This window comes from Camelus bactrianus, chromosome 1, assembly GCF_048773025.1.
Source record: "Camelus bactrianus isolate YW-2024 breed Bactrian camel chromosome 1, ASM4877302v1, whole genome shotgun sequence".
Lineage (NCBI taxonomy): Eukaryota > Metazoa > Chordata > Mammalia > Artiodactyla > Camelidae > Camelus > Camelus bactrianus.
This window is the reverse complement of record NC_133539.1, coordinates 74,636,094-74,653,671: the sequence shown is the minus strand read 5'-3', so window position 1 is coordinate 74,653,671 and position 17,578 is coordinate 74,636,094. Positions and strand designations below refer to the sequence as shown.

At 35.4% G+C, this 17,578-nt stretch overlaps 1 protein-coding gene across 9 annotated transcripts in view; it reads right to left on the bottom strand.

The window, feature by feature from the left end:
- PEX5L (peroxisomal biogenesis factor 5 like) overlaps nt 1-17,578 on the bottom strand; it is a 597,540-nt gene that overhangs the window by 80,222 nt on the left and 499,740 nt on the right. For all 9 annotated transcript variants that reach the window (XM_074367482.1, XM_074367503.1, XM_045511287.2 and 6 more), the window contains 2 exons: nt 10,940-11,044; nt 1,451-1,562 (listed from right to left, as the gene is read on the bottom strand). In XM_074367482.1, the coding sequence (XP_074223583.1) occupies nt 1,451-1,562; nt 10,940-11,008 (181 nt within the window). In that variant the 5' untranslated portion in view covers nt 11,009-11,044. The remainder of the gene's footprint in view (nt 1-1,450; nt 1,563-10,939; nt 11,045-17,578) is intronic.

Genomic DNA, 17,578 nt, shown 5'->3' with positions numbered 1-17,578 from the left:
TCCTGCCTAAAATGTACCAAGTACATTTTTATTGGCTTGATTACTCAAAGTGATAGCTGAATTTGGAAAATGATTACTCTGGTGTGTTAGAAAGAAAGTTAATGCGTTTGGAAAGGGAAGTGTTGGGTGTACAGTTTTCACCCGCTATCTCACAGTAATGGTAACGTCTGTTAGAGCTTACATGGGCTTAAGCGCTTACATAAATTGCTTCATTTAATCTTCCCAAGTAACCTAAGAGATATAGATCTTACTGTTATTAGACAGATGAGGAAATAGACTTAGTTAAGAAACTTGCCCAAGGACACAGAGCTGCTAAGTGGCAGAGCTGGGGTTAGAAATCACAAAGTTTGACTCGAGACTGTAGACTACACTCCCGCATAAAGTCCCTCTATCTTGCGTTACTCTTATTGTTGTAATTTTTAGCATTTCTTAAAAACCACAGTTTCCTTCACTTGTGATTTTCTTCGCTTCCTTAAAAGTACAATAAAACCACACCAGGAAACAGCAAGCTGAGGACATGAAATGAATTTAACAAGACAGTAGGTAATTATCCTCTCCTTTCCCCATTAAATTCTCTCCTGCAGTCCAGCATGACTAGTGTTCTTTGATTCTGGACATTATTTTTTCATTCCTATTTGAACAACATGCCTTTGAATGTGAATGTTGACTGAACGAGATCAATGCAGAAAGGCTGCCACTGACCCAGAAGGTGAAAAGTAGCTTTCGAGTCAAATCTTCTGTTGCAGCCTCAGGCTGGCCCTACCTAAGTGCCTTAGTTTTCGCATCAGTGAGAATTGGAAAGTGCAGAGGATGCTGGAGAAGGCGTGCTTGATACCAGTGACATCCCGCATTCACTCATGGGATGACTGCTCATTAGTGCCTATACAGATCGTTTACTGTTTGAATGTCTTTAATCTCAGAAGAATGTTCAAGTAAATTGTCGTAAGAGGGAGCAAGTAACTTATTTACATGTCAAAAAAATGAAATTGGCTGGATAATCTCCCAGCTCTCTAGGACATTTTAATTGTCATTTTAATCCACCAGAAGGGGCTGTCTATATTTTAATTTTACTGGACTTTTGTCATACAAAATATTTCTAGCCAGAACTTGACAATCCTTACTCTGAAATAGATGCTTTTGTTTGAAAGATTTCCTAATGTGATGTGACTTGAGATGCGAAGATGTAAATCGGAAAATAGGCATTGAAAGCAGATTCATTGCTAACTGTGGTACTCTAGTGTTCAGCAAAAGTGGTTGCTTTAACATCCACTGAAGTTTCTTATATAATGAAAAATGATTTATCGGTTTATGTTGAACTGTGTATGTTCCAAAGTTTCATTTGGTTGCAAACATTATTCTCCACTTAAAACACACTGTGGAAAGAAAATGTCCATTTTTCTATAGTGAAAAGTAACTCTCCTTGAGGATCAGTTAAAAGTGAAAGAATTACCGGCTGTGTTGGACGTTACTGGCCTTGCTATTGCCTCCGACTTGGTTTCACAGAGAAAGTCATCGATGGAGGGACTCAGGAGGGGTCTGCTTTCTTGCTGTTCATTCACCAGCTGAGAACAAATGAATACAGGTGTCAAAGGGCACTGTTGAACAGCAAAATCAGATGAATTAAAATGCAGCCTTGCAACAAAATGAGAATAGCAAGCCTACCAAAAAGATAAATAAATCAATAAATAATGGGGTAGGGGCGAGAAAGAAAAAAAAAGGGGTGGGGAGTGAGGCTTTTAGCATTGTCAACATACTTTTGATGCAGCCAACTTTAATTTTTAAAGCTCAAGCTTTTTTTCTCCTCCTAGAACAGTTTGAGGATTATTCTGTAATTTCAATATGCAGAAACTGACATTTAGTGAATCACAGTACCTAAGGGCCAGTCCCACTTTTACTTGGATGACAAACTCCTACTGAGTCTGGAAACAGTGACTTCAGATCTTGAGGTGACACATTCTGGCTAGGGCTGGTCAGTCAGTGCTATGTGCTAAGAGCACACACAGATCCGTGTGTGTGGATACATGCTCTTTTTCTCCTGCTCTCAAAAAGCTCAAGTCACCTAAAGGTATACACCCTTCCTTACATATCCTTGGAATGCTTTCAATAGTGTATAAGCAATATTATTTTGAGAGAGTAGAAAATGTTATATTAACTGTACAAGTATCCAGTAGATATGTTTGTGAAAATCTGTATGTAGGATAGATTTCTGTAAATTCAATTATATCTCCCCATTGGTTTGTTCTCTAATTTCAGAAATCTTTCAGTTTGATTTTTATTAGACCTCATTATCAGTGGCAGCCAACTATTTACTTGCAGTTACTCTGCACCTCTTTGAATCCAAACATCCTTAAATTCTGTTTCTATGGCTAAGAGAAAAAATACACAAGATACACAAGTGATTAGTTCCTAAACGAACTGTCTTTAGTTTTTTGGGAGTTTTTATATAGGCCTTTCTTAAAAGGGGCATAGCCGCCTAGTTTTCTACTTGTTATAAAAAAAGATGTGTCAAAAAACCTCTAGGGTTTTAAATACCTATTTGCACGGCTGTATTTTAAGAGACATGCAAAATAACAAATGGTTTTGGAGTATTGCCAAATCAAAATATTTTATATGTCTCAGTTTCACATCATTATTTCTCTGGCACAGTGTTTTTATATTATAGTGGTATTATAGCTTAAAACTTATGGAAGATGGCAAGAGACCTAAATAATGGTAAATATGGGAAAAAAAAATGCAATTCTATTATTGCTGAAGGAGGAATATGGAAACCTTCAGTGATCCTTTGGGGACTGAAAACCAAGAGGCACATTTGGTACTTTTATATATTCACACTATTATCTTTAAATAAATCTCAGCTCTTCGCTAGAGTCTAACATTTTCACATAGAATTGGCAATTTGATTTTCATACATATTAATTTGTGCACATTATCATGGGCTAAGTAATGAGAATGCTCATTTTTCTTTTAGTATTCAAATCACGGAGACAGAAATTTCTTCAAGTATTGTAAGTTTTGGTGTTACTTGGTATAAAGACTCACAGATTTCTCTAGGAATCAAATTATCTGAGGTCTGGTTCTAGGTCTTCCTGGCCTAGGCTCAAGTGTATACGGAGCAAAGACTCAATACAACCAACAAAACTGCGACTTTAAAATACGTATAAATATGCACGTGTGATGTCATAACTATCTCTTTGTTAGCCGTTATTTCTCTGAAGAAGAAATCTGATTTTATTCATAGATAACTAAAAAAGTTTAGTTATTCTCTTAGCCATAGTGTGGAGAAATATCAACTATTATGTAAAGATAAATATTATTTATATTCCACAAAAAGCCCCTTATGCTTTTTCTTTACTTTGGATACAATTAAATTCCTTTGTAAAAAAAGGACTAACAGTTTTTTTTCCAAATCATAGCTCTTTGAGTAGATGTGTGGAATAGACCCAAATTCCCTATAGTTTTAGAAGACCGGGATATTAGATTTCTATAGGCACTTCCAGTTGTAAACACTGAAAAATGGTAGTCTAAATTTGATAAAAGAATTCTAGAAAGTAAAACCTTTGTCCACATAAACACCTAAATGGAAAAACAAAGGAAAAGGCACAATTAATGGAAAGGCCTATCCTTTTAGTCAAGTCTGCTTTACCAAAGGTAATAGAATTTTTTTTTTCTTACTTTGGGGAGTCTCTCTCTTCATTCAGACTTTAGCCTTATTATCTGGAGAAAGCATCTCTGGCATTCTCATATGTTCTCAGCATGGACAGAAAAGAACACCAAAGAGGAGGTTTGTTCAGAGATCCTAGGGAATCCAGGACTAAGGCATGGCTTCTCCAGTCTTTTCCTAAGCATTTGCCTCCTAAGGCCTGTGTCTGTTCCACACCTCCTGTCTTATTTGTGACCACACGTCACACCTGGGCTGATGGAGTTGTTATGCTGCCCAGTTCCCATAACTGAACTGTTCCTCTGGCTTTCTTCCACAGACACAAGTCAAAGAGGAAACAACGCATTTCTTTGTGAGTCCGTGTTTTTCAAGCTGGAGCACAGTTTATCTGTTGGTAAATGCCAAGATTGGAGTAGGGGACAGCGGCAGGGTTTGGGGTAAGAAGATGAAGGGTTGGATTTCAGATCACATGGAGAGGTAATTTGGGAACTGATGGTTTTTCAGTTTTGATGGCGATATGGAAGACGAAAGAGGAGATATCATGAAAAAATCTTTTCTTATAAGCTCTGAGGTCAGAGGCTATGTCTTACTTATATTTCTTGGAATCAAATGTCTTCATAGAAGAGGGGTTCAACAAAGGGCTACCAAGAGGGATAGTGACTCTGCAGAAACTGAAGATACAAAACTATCCATCTTAAGCAGTCCAATTTTGAACTCTCTTCAGTCTGATGAATTTAGGAATCATTATTTTAGCCACACTAAGTCCTGTTTTATTTTATTTATATAGCTAAGAATAGCTTTTCACATGTCCCCTTCTCATTTTCAAACAAATTTATGATTTCCCTACAGTGACTTGAGAATGAGTAAATCTTTTAGGTCATAAAGGAATATCGCAAACTGAACAGAATCCCCTACATAGCTCGCTCAAGTTTTACTTCCAAATTGTGTGCCTTTTATTCTGTCTCTGTTTATGGGTAGGATACAGCTTATTGACTTTCTCTAAGAATTACTTCCTTCAGTTTGAAAATCCTTTGTGAACTTACCTCATTTCATCCTTTTGGTACAGAGTACGTTGATGTTATAACAATAATAGAAGGTGAGTGAAGTGGTTCCCATGTTTTCTTGAATAACTAAGTTGGAATGGCTGCAATTTTGGTCCATTCGGATTACCATAAATGAATTAAAATGACCCACTTCATTAGGTGCTAAGGCCTTTGTCTCACTTTGTTTACATTTAAAATGTTCCTTTATTATCCTTCTTTGTCCTCTTCTCAATATTTAGATTAGTTCAAAGGCCTTTCTAATGGCAACAGATTCTCATTTCTCTTTAAAGACCCTGTTCTACTGGCACACTGTCTGGAAACCTACTTTGGCACTAGGCAGCGAGGGCCCTCTCACAGGACCTCCAGGTTCCCATGTGTTACTTGGTTTTCTAACCTTATGTTTATCTGCTTTTCTCCCACTAGACTATGACTTCTTTGAGGGTAGAGACTTTATCCAATTACTTGTTTGTATCTCATTAGTAGCAGATTAATAAATGCTGACTGATTTTATACAGTCTAACTGAAAGGTGATTTGTACAAAAGAATGATTGCATGGGCGTCCTCAATTTCATGCTGGGTTTGATCAACTAACAGAGAGGCCAGTGCCCCTCAGAAATGTTTGCCAATTTCCTGGCAGGTTTTAAACCACAAATCTAAGTCCATTTTCCTCCACTGTCACATCATTTAAATGCTTGGAAAACTAGAGCTACCTAAAGGAACATTTCCAAATGCAAGGCTTCTGTTGAGAAGTCAAGAATGCAAAGAATGAATGTCTAATGAGACAAACAGAAATAAAGGCATGGGCCTGCCTTACTCCATCCTTGGAAGAAGGATAAGGATCAGTGCAAATGAGAGGCCAGTGGCACTTCAAGACATAACACTATCATCACACTTGGGGATTTTAAGTCAGAGATTCAAATTTGGAGATTTTGAGTGAAAACCCTTACATGGTCAATGAACATGGAAACAAAAGGAAACAGAAGTAAGAAGACAGGTGAGAACTTGCATGTAGGGACTTCTTGTTGCTGAGAATTCAAAAAACTATTGAAACTTTACAACTTCCTTGTAATCATCAGTTGTAAATGAAATATTCAGTCAAACCTCTTCAATTTGCTTATGACTTGGTCATTTGATGTGGCTAATGGTAGCCACCACAGGACCAAATTGATTCTTTCCAAAGGTAGAGCCCAATTCTTCTCCCCTTGAATATGAGTTGGAGTTAGTGACTAAATTTTTAAAAAAAGAATTATTTATTTTTATTTTATTTAAATTGTTGGGGGGGGGGAGTTCATTAGGTTTATCTATTTTATTTTTTAGTGGATTGAACCCCAGACCTCGTGCCTGCTAGTCATGCACTCTTCCCACTGAGCTATACCCTCCCCCTCCTGGTTCTTATTTTATATCAATACTATGTTTAGTTTTGAACAAAATGCAGACTATATCATCCAGCTTTAATGAATTACTGTCTGTTTTAGAACTTTGTCTAAAAATGCATTTGCCTTAGTTCACCTTGAATTTCCTTAATTTCAATGTTAAAAAATTAAATTATTATATGATACAGGGGAACATTTAACCAAGATGAAAGGAGAGTATTTTGTTTTTAAATACTACCTGCTACCTAATCTCCAGTGCATGTTTATATAGCTTGTTTTATGACTTAACCCTAAGTTTATTTATCTTTAAACAGTATATTGCTTAGGTGTTTTATTAAAAATATAGAGCTAAACTTTGTGATAACTTATATTACTCTGTATTAACTACAAAACAAAATATGTTTTAGATGATAAAACAAGGTCTGTAAAGGATAATAATCCATTATTTCATAATTTTACACTTCAGATTGATGATCTCAAACTATTATTTTATTTTAAAATAAAATATTCTATTTTATTTTTAAATATTTTAGTATTTAAAGAATAATTTTAAAAGTTAAAACATTGAAGCTAATAAGTTAATAAACAGCTGACAAATGTCTCATATTGCAATCTTGGTTAGAAAAAAATTTGTAAAAATATACCAGTCTTTTTATGTCATCTAAGTAATAGGAAAAAATTTAAGATTTTGTTTTTATATAAATAAAAACACAAATGGGCTTTTAAAAGATGTATCTTTATGCATTTTAAACATTCCTTTTATTATTTGTGACTGTTGATTCAAAGTATGTATCACTTGTTAAGTAGGTTTTTGTTCATAATTCTGTAAACTATCTGTTTATTAGTCCTATCCAAGTTTAGAAATTTGATGGGCCAAGTGCATCAAAATAGTGATCATATTAAAACTAAGCTGACTGATTCAATCCATTGAAAAAATGAGACAACTAAATCTTACTATGCATCACTTATGCATTCAGCCTTTGAGAGCTTTGTCATGGTAACTCGGACACCGACAGAATTAATTTCTCATGAGCTAATAGGACTCATGGTACTGCCTCATCCCCCAGTTCCTGGAAATGGTCCCAGTGGATCTTCCTGTAAAGGATTAACCATGTGATAATTTTCAACTCTTTGACTTGATCTAAATGTCAACCAAGCAACTACAAATATTTTCCTGACAGGATAGTTAGACTTTAAAATGTGAATCTGTTCATGGGGAAATAAATATTACTGTTCACACCTTGGCTAGTGCTAACATGAAGGCAGGTGGGAGAGTATAATTAAAGTAATTGTTTCAAGTTAGTAACAGAAACCCAAACAAGGCTATTTTTAGTAGCTTTGAGAATGTTTTTCCAATCAAGGACATTACTCTTTATCAGACACAAAGTCAAACCAATGCCTAGGTTTAAGAGGTGGGGACAGATAGAAAAACAAAGGCAGAGTTAAAAAAAATTCCCTTAACAAGAATGTCTGGAACACAGTTTTAAGACCCTGTGCTTTACAACAACAACAACAACAACAACAACAACAACAACAAAAAAAAAAAAAAAAAAAAAGGAAGGGGGGAACTATATTTTGCTAAAAAAACGACCAGGGATGTGGTTAAAATGGAAATTTCTGAAGGTTCTTTATGAGAGAAAAATATTCGCTAAAGTCATTTCATTCTCATAAAGAAGAATACAATTTCTCCTACGATATACTCAATCTTCTGGCACATAGTTTTCCTTTGTACCCTCAAACTGGATTTATTTATACTATTACAGTCTGGAGCAATGCTGTTCAATAGAAATATAATGAGAGTCTGGTAATTTTAAATTTTCAAGTAGCTACTTTAAAAACTGTGAAAAGAGACAGGTGAAAATAATTTTAATAACACATTTTATTTAGCTCAATATATCCAAAATATTATCATTTAAACTTGTAATCAATATAAAAATGATTAATGTGATAGTTTACGTTATTTTTCTTTGGACTAAATCTTCAAAAGTTGATATGTATTTTATATTTATAGCATTTATCAATTGGGGGTACCCACAGAACACTCAATAGCCATGTGTGGCTAGTGGCTGCTGTACTGAACAGCACAGGTCTAGAGAAACTTTACTTCTTCCAGGAATTGATGGCTCAGATATTCTTTTTCCCTTTCAAACCTTTCATCAATGCACATTTGTTTCCATACTGTTTGACTTAAACAGTGTTAGTCTAGGACAGCGTGAACTTGAGCTTCTATGGAAAGCTTGATATACTGTTTAACACAGAAGTAATAATTAAATGAAACAAAAAGAGCAATTCTCGGGGGGGGGGGTCCAGCAATTTCAGAGTTCAAGTCACCTGGCCAACTCTTCTGTTTTGTTCAATTTGTTCAATGTCCTACAAATGAATTGACTGGCGTATGCTTGGCTAAATCCCTCTATAAGCAATCCTAATAATCACATAATACAAAAATGTTTCCATATAAACTATTCTACACTTCACAGTCTGTAGAATGAAGTTACTAAACAAGTCAGGGACTCAGTGTTTCAAGGGCTTATCTGTATTTTATTGATTGTGATTGTCCTGAAGACAGCAATTAGCTCTGGATGTTTCTGGAATCTATGAATGAGCAGCTGGCATCGACACGCTGGTGATGAAGATGAGTCAATGTACTCGGCAGTATGTAGCACTATGTCATAGGGGCTTTGCAGGAGACACCAGGACAGACATGTTTCCAGACACTAATACATTCACACAGGGGAACGAGTAAGAATGTGGTATGGTACACAGATTGGATGCTGTGGTTGCCATGAGAAGTACTCACTTTTTCAGATCATTCTGCTGCTTTTTGGCTTGTGCACGCCACTGGTGCATGGCAGGGAAGAAGCCACTTGTGTATAGTGGAAAAAGTATATCAACTAATAAAACTGCATTCGACTGAGAAATAATTGTATCACAGCTGTCACTGGATTAATTCCATAAAATTATCAACACAATAGGTGCATTGCATTTTATGAATCAGAACTCCCTGTGTGCTGATTCATAAACTAGCCAGTATGCGACAAGAATATGATGCATCAAAGGAAGCGTTTATATCATCTTCATGCAGTAAAATCGTAGCTAGTACCTCAAAACACTTAATGCAACATTAGACAGGGATTAAAGAAGGAACTTGGTACACACAAGTGTTCTGAGTATGAGAAAATGGTAATCATCACAGTTTCTTTTCTAAATTAAAAATCAAAAATATTATTTTGCACTATATTTAAATTCAAGTTTAGGTTATAATGGTAATTTCGGACAACTGAAAAGGATTACTGGAAAGCACATAGCAATGCATGGTTTTGAAGAAAAAGAATTTTGGGCACTAGAGCCTGTCCAAAATTGTGATGTCCTGACGTGATATGTTATAGCATAACTATGCCAATTGTGAATTTGGATAGGTTTTATCTACTGATGTACATGGCTCTGCCATTTGCTGAGAACTCCAAAGTAGTTCTCACCTTCCATAGCCTTCACCTGAAGAACTGTGGGCTGACTATTTCAGAAATGGATTCTACAAAGGGCAGGAGATCAGTGTAAAATTGTATGCTTCACTATGTAAACTAAGTAAATAGTGGAGGCCTTGGTAAATATCAAGCAAATTTCTTTCCAACTATTACTATATGTCATTGGGAAGAAGTCATCTCTTCTTTTGGATAAAAAACTCCCAACATAAGATTTATCCCCAAATCCTGGGAATCTTTAATAACTTTTTTTATTATTCAATTTTGATGTTATATGTTGCTATAATTTTCATTACTTACAACATAGTGTTTAGGAATGAAATAAAACCACACATGTTGGCAGCAGCTGGGGCTGTGATCTGATGATATTCTAAAAATAAGTTACCATAATTTAGCTTTGGATATAAATGCCTTTCATGAGGAATTTAAATGGACATTTTCTAATTCTAGACATGTTCATATAAATTGGAAGTGAATCACTGCATTTACTATTGCATTATGGAAAAAAAACCCCAAATGTTTAAGATAACAATCTAATCTAAATTATAAGATAAATGCAAGTAAAAATATTTTGCATTTAAGAATTTAAAACTGATAGTTCCACAGAGTGGTGATGAATATATTATACATATGTATGTGGATTTTACAGGGTGTTTCAAAAGTCCCTGAGGACATACAGGATTCAGTCTCAGCGTGTCTTTGCATACAAATGCAAACCTTTTTCTATACTTGTTATAATAAATGCTGAAAATGGCCCTCATGTGCTTTTAATAGAGATGATATTTTTGTTGTCAAGGTCACTAAGTAGAAGAGGGGTCACAAATGCCATTTTCTGCATGGGGACTCAGGGACTTCTGGCTCATTCCTGTAAATTAGTTATCCACATAAATATGTATAGACATATATGTAGTATGCATAGTCACAACAGAAATATATTTAACATTTAAGAAAATTTAGATATTCTACTGGTAAACTGACATATGTATACAATATAAGTTGTATTTATTCACAGGAAATTTTTTTTGGTTGCTGTGGTTCAAATGTACCATTAGCTTAATTATTATTTCTTTCCCAAAGTCATTAACAAGACTCCTTTATAAAGAAGTAACATGTTTTACTTGCATGTACATTTTCTTTTTCTTTTTTTAACTAAAGTTGAGTAATGAAAATTAATATCCACAAATAATTAACTAAATGATGGAATTTTCCTTTTTTTTTAAAAGAATTTTGGTTTTCATTTTATATTGTATAATTGTTTCATTGAAACTGTTTTTTTAAAAATTGGATCGAGTTAATGGTTTTTTTTTTTTTTTCTACTTAAAAATCACAATGTCTGATATATTAACATATGTCAGCTTCCTACAGGAACCCTAAGGGTCTGCCCACCTGTGATGTCATAGTAAGGAGGGGCTTTTCTTCAGCAGACTCCTCCCTCGGTATCTCCTTCATCACCATGGCAACAGCCTTATCTGCCGCCCTAGAGCCTTTTCCCTATAACAGTGAAATCAACAATGACTTGTATCAGGAGAAATCTTTAACTTATTATTTATCACAAGATATTCTAATGTTTAAAGAGCAATCCAACATAAATGAAGAGGTAGGCTGCTGCAAGTGAATCTTGAGGCTTTTGGCTGAGGAGAAAACACACAAAATCTGAAAAAAGATTATTTGTGAACTTTTTAGTTAGCTACTTTCTCACCTTTACAGCTGACATATTATATTTAATTTTAACATAGTATTTTATATGTATAATATATTTTAAGGCATTTTACATGACATGACATAATTTTTATAGTATTGATTTAAAAACACTATGGCTTGCCTGCTATGTTCATTTATAAATTATTCTTATATAATCCCTAAATCTTTTGAATGATAGTGAAGAGCCTGGGGTAGGGATTAGGATTGGGGTCTCAACCCCAAAGAGGACTTTTGCTGGGTGATCTCTGGAGTCTGTCATTTTTGAGTGGATTGGGCATAAAAAGAGTAAATTTGTCATAAAACCTCTAAAAATTCTTCAGTGGCCTAAAATCACAGGAATTCGCCCAGCTTGTTTATTTTGTAGAGGTAGTTATGAAAAAAATTTGCAACTCTCAACGTTCTTGAGACCAAAGAATTTAATAGGATTTTAGAAATGTCTTTTAATTGGAGAATTCCAGAAATCCAGATGTAAATAAAGGATGGTTAATAATTGAGGTACTGATATATAGATATCTACATTTTTTTTTTTTGTCTCATATAAGCAGCATTCTGGACTGTGAAGGGGTGTACTGGCTTTCTGTGGTTTTAGTTTACCAGATTATTAAGTTTTTGAGAGCAGATATGGCACAATGGAAAAAACAAAAACCAAAATATCACCTTCCCAACCCAATTAGTAACATGTCATACTACGTAAAAATTAAATAATCTTAAACACCTTAAAAGCAAAAACTTCCATTTTCTTTGGTCTCTGGGTAGAGCCTCCCTGGAGAAAACCATTTTCTACTAAGTGCACACCTGAATATCTGTGTTGTAAATCTACTTAAATTACTGATGTAGCATACAGAGATATCACAGGCAAAGAAACAAAAATGGACAGGGGGTCCGTTGTCTGAAAGGGAATTAAGAGCTAAGGTCAATATTAACTCTTGAGGTTAATAAATCTTGATAGTTTCTATACAAAAAAAATGATAGAATTACATTATCATCTTTGGTTTCCACAGGGCTTTAAGTATTTAGAAGGTAGGTTTACTCTTGGAAGCAAAACAATGTTCATTTTCTCAGGCATTGCCTTTGCAAAATGTAACAAGTGGCTGCTTTTATTTTGAGAACAAAGAAAAACTTTCTGTATAGTTAACTATATTTAAAAATATGTGAATCTACATTGCTGAAAGTTTGTGTCTTTGGTTTGTTTTGACTTAAGAACTAGCATTATTGAATGATAATGTGTTATTTCTATAAAGGAATGTTAACTATTCGAGATTTTATTCATCAGATATAACACTAGTAATTTTCATATGTGTTCTGAAATGTTTAAATGGGCACAATCCTTAGATTAACTAACTTCAGGAAGAATAAAGGGAAACAGTGATTCATTCATTGCCTAATTGGGGTGCATAATGATCCCGGGTTTTTCCTTTAATGAATCAATGTCAACTTCCTAAAATAGAGATACATATAACTCTGAATTCTGGGAAAAGACTTACTATGGCACTATTAAACTATCTGACAAATTTTCAAACTATAAAAATTATTTGGATGAAACATTATATACTATCAGCTTAACGTACCTTTATAAGCTATACTCATTTACAGGCTAAATGTAGTTTAACAAATATTTTTGCAGCTTGTTTTTTTCCAAAAGAGCAAAATCATTTGTGAAGAATTCTTTCCATGCTCCAAGAAGTTTAATAATACAGCAATAAACAAAGTGGCATGCTTATATTTAAATTCCTAATATATTTTTAAAAACATATCTAATGTTACAAGGTATAATTAAAGAATTACAATTCAGACTCTTCTCGGGCTAAGAAAAAAATGTCAATTGATAAGCATCTCAAAAAATTTCTGGTGAATATTTTGATATACCATTTATTTGAAATGCTACCAATCCATAAACTATATACAGGTATTTTTCATATGTGCAACTATATAATAGCTAGAATTAGCAACGGACATGCCATTTCACTAAAACAAAACCAAAACAAAACAAAAATTAGTCCTTTCATGCTGAACTCTAGAACAAAGCAGTGGTCAGCTAGAAAGGATGTATAATAATCACATGCGGTGCTTTTTATTTCTTGCAGAAAAACCCACCAAAGCCAGGGTCAGGTCACTTTTTTGAAGACAGTGCCACTTTTTCTTCAAGGTTACACCTACTACCTGAAAGAGTCATGACACCCAGGTTAGTGCCTGCTAGCAACTTTTTTTCTTTACAGCCTTTTTGGCTTTTGAATTATTACCCAACGAGCCTCACTGCTTTACAAGTGTGGTACAGTCTGAGAAGAGAGCAGGAAGGTCGGTCACGTGACATCTCCACGACTCCAGACAGTGTCTAAAACCACTGCCAAATCACGTGAATGAACTCATTTATCACAGCAAGATTCCCCCCAGGTTGTATTGCCACCTCCACCTGGTTTCTTAAAATCAAGCTGTGTTACTTCTGACTTGTCCATTTATCTTGTGGGATAATGCTGCTAGAATTCAGAACCTGGCTGCTAATTGACTTGGCAATTCATGAAGCTATACAACTTTGCTTATCAGCAGCTCTGCAGGGCTGACAGTAATACAACTGTGCAGTTTTTTTTTTTTAAGTTCAGTGGCTTAAAACATTGTAAGGAATATATATGCATAATTATTCATACTTCAAGCTCAATTTTCTTAATATAACTATACCAAAGGGTCAATATTAACCTATTATTTGAAACAACATGAAGACAGCAAAAAAGGAAATAAACACTGACTATACACTCAAGCATATAAGTGGATTTAGAGTACATTAAGCTGGTATGCTTCTACGTCATTCTAGCCACAACAAAAAACAGTGACATTTTACAAGTTGATTATCATATCATGACACCCTCTAGCAATTACTGCAGCCTATTTCTTTTCACATAATACTTCAAAATCACCTCCTCCCACTTCCTTTTGGAATCTCTTGAGATATTTTTGACTGGAAAACTATCAGCATAAGGGGAAACTTCTATCTTTTTTTGTGGTTTGTCATAGAAAATTCTGATTTTTTTAAAGTTTCTTTTATCATTTTGTTTCTTCACAAATGAAATGTATAGAATAACAGCTTTTCTAACAAACAATAATTTTTGAGAACAGTCTTTAAAATTAACTTCTGCTATAAGACCAGGCTTAAATGAATGAAACACAGGGAGTATAGCAATGTGACGATAACATTCATTAAGAAAACTCAATATTGGCCCACTTCTTCTCCCTTTTTATTTTTTTCCAATATAGAATATAAGAAACAGAGTAGAAGTATTGGAAGTCACAGATCTTCACAGGTTGGATACCAGCTATCTCCAGATGAGGAGGTGTTGGCTCCAGGCGTGTCTTGCAGGGAAGGGACCTCACCTATTTGGAGCAGCTACTGTGTGCTGAGCACTCTACCAGGTCTGCTCCATAGCTGTACTTACTGGATCTCATGAGAGCTCTGTGGGGCAGATATTATTGTCTTTGCTGGACATTTCTGGGCTTTGTGACTCAGAGATGGCATGATTTGGCCCAGGCCTCAAAGCTGGTAGGTGGCTAAGCCAGGACAGGAACCCAGACCCACCTGCCAGCCTCTGTGCTTCCTTCTCTACCACACTGTTATCTCTCTTTCCGCTTCGTGAGCCTGGAGGGCTCTCCCATGCCGCCCTCACTGATGGCCAGAAACACAGCTTGGTTATGGTATCACTCAACTTTGGGGCAGCAACCACTTCTCAATATAATTTCGCAGTCTAGATCTAAGCAGACATTTTAGAGAAATATTTTCTTCAGTCTGCAGTGGTCAATAAGATTCAGCCACCCATAACTTCAGCTGTAAGCAGATTTCTAACAAAATGTTTTTTCCTTCTGTCTTCATGGAAAATGGACCTCAGCATTTCATGTACACAAACTTCTTTTATTCTGTAGATCTTAATTAGGTTTATGAACTTTAGCATCTCTCTAATTCTTATTAAATGCTAACTCAGTGCCATTAAATGACATATTTACTAGGATTTTCCTGAGATCTATTTTGGATGCACGAAATAAAGTAATTCCACAGTGACATGGTCCATTCATAAACAATTTTCTAGTTGTTTTATTCTATTACTGCTACTATGGAGTTTGTAGCTTAAAAATTATTTTTATTATCCTTAATCTATCAACAGTAAAACAGAGTCTCTTCATCAGAGATATTAAACAGAAGAAATGGAGGTATTAAATTAGGGGAAAATTAAAAGATTATAATACTAGACATCTCTGCTAACCCTAAATTATCTAATATATGAATTTAAAAAGTACTCTTCCTTTTATTCTGATTATAAAATTAATATATGCTATTGCCAAAAAATTAAGATAAAACAGAAACAAGAAAATAAAAACAGCAACCCTAACATTTTTATGCATTTCCCCCCCAATTTTATCTTTACAATATTGAAAATTAAACAGTTTTTTAGGATGAATGTTTTAAGGATAGACAAACAATAATCAAGTTTGCAAGTGTGAATGTATTTCTTCATATATACATATATGTAAGCAAAAACCTGTCATTTAATTCATTTTAGCCATACTGTCTCAAATGAAGTGCTATTCAGTATTGCATATGCTAAAAAATCATATATCTCATAAATTGTGGACCCTGGACCTACATGCACATGTGGTAAACTGGCCACAAAAAACGGCTAATTTCTGATGGCTGTGCTTGTTTCTCTTGTGCTGAGCCAGGACAATCTTCTTTTACTGGGAAGGTAAATGTCATGGGAAGTGTCATGCTCTCTTCAAACTTCTCTTTCAATACAGGAAAATGTCAGAGCAATGTTCCCTGAACGCTGGCGATCTCTGCCTGCCATATTGTGTCCTTTCCCAGTTAAATGTGCTCCTATAGATTTCTTCCAACACAGAGCAGGGTTCAGACCATGCTGCTCCTATGACAGTAACATTTAACTCACTCCACTACCACCCCGGTGTTTTGTAAATTTTAAAAGTGGAACAAATAGAACTAAATCTGGGCATATTGATCAATTCTTGTTTCTAAACATCCCAAAGGAAGCGCAGATCTAGATGGAAACAATTGGGAAACGAACAGAATTCTCTCTTTTCTTAACTAGAGATTCATATGTGGAATTCACAAATCATAATGCATTCACCATCGGTTCAGTGATCTGTTTATAGCTGGAAATAATGTGATTTCTGATTCCTTAATACGGGTAGTCAAGTTGCAGTAAAGAAATTGATACCTCTCTATTTAAAATAATGACACAGGGCATTTAAAAGGAGGACATCTACTTGATTCTCCATATCTTTCTCTCTTACTAGTTTTTTCCCTCCAGTGTTGTTGTTGTCTTCTGGATGACAGGTACACTCTTCTCCAAATCATCACTTTTTCTATCAAATCTTCTGAGATAAATGAGGGGCGCTTCTAGTTACAATCTACAATATAATGCCTATGTCCTCAGTTTGTGTTACGTGCTATTTGGCACTTTTTGTTGTATGTGGTGATGGGAGAGTCATGGATAATAAGCTCTTTAACTTTAAATCTCCATCCACCAAAGTTGCTGGGATTCTAAGCCCCCCACATGCACATTCACTTTCCTTGACCTGAATAATTGGTGTAGGGGTCCTTATGACTTTTACAGGCCCTCTAACTTTTGCCTTCCTGGGCCCCTTCCTCCACACAAAAAAAAAAAAAAGCTAAAAATTGTATTTTATGACTGTATTGGTATGAAGACAGATATAATCCAGACGATTTATTATTATATATTCATTATCATAATAGTCATTTTGGGGGTTCTGACTTTAAAGGACATAAAACATTTTTAGGGGCCCTTAAACGCATCTATGCTACTATACCCTATGGACTGTGTCCACTGTGCATGGTGCAGAAGTTGACCCGGGTTGGTGTCTTTTAAACAGTCAGTATGGTGTCCCTGGGGCTGCTGTGCTGTCCCTGGAGCTGCTCTGTCACCTCTGGGTGGTCCATTTTGGCAGCAGCGGCTTCAGCCACCCACTCAGCACGTCCCAGCGTGGGTGTTTCAGCCCTAACAGGCCCCCTTGCCACTGCCGCTCTCACGACTTCTGTGAGCATTCAGGGAGCCTCTCTTAACAGTATTCACAAACCCTGGTGGGCGCCCAATCAGCAGCATTCATCTCGCAGTTCTTAAAACACACTCAGAACACCTGGAACATTTAGGCCTGGAGCAGAAAACACTGGCATGTAAGATTGATGTGACTCTCTTAAAATGTAATCTCTTCACCAGACAATAGGCCTAAGCACTTTATTCTCTCCTGCCTCACGGGGTGTTCCTGACCATCCAGGAGCACTTCTGAGGAAGCTGAGTCAATCTCTCT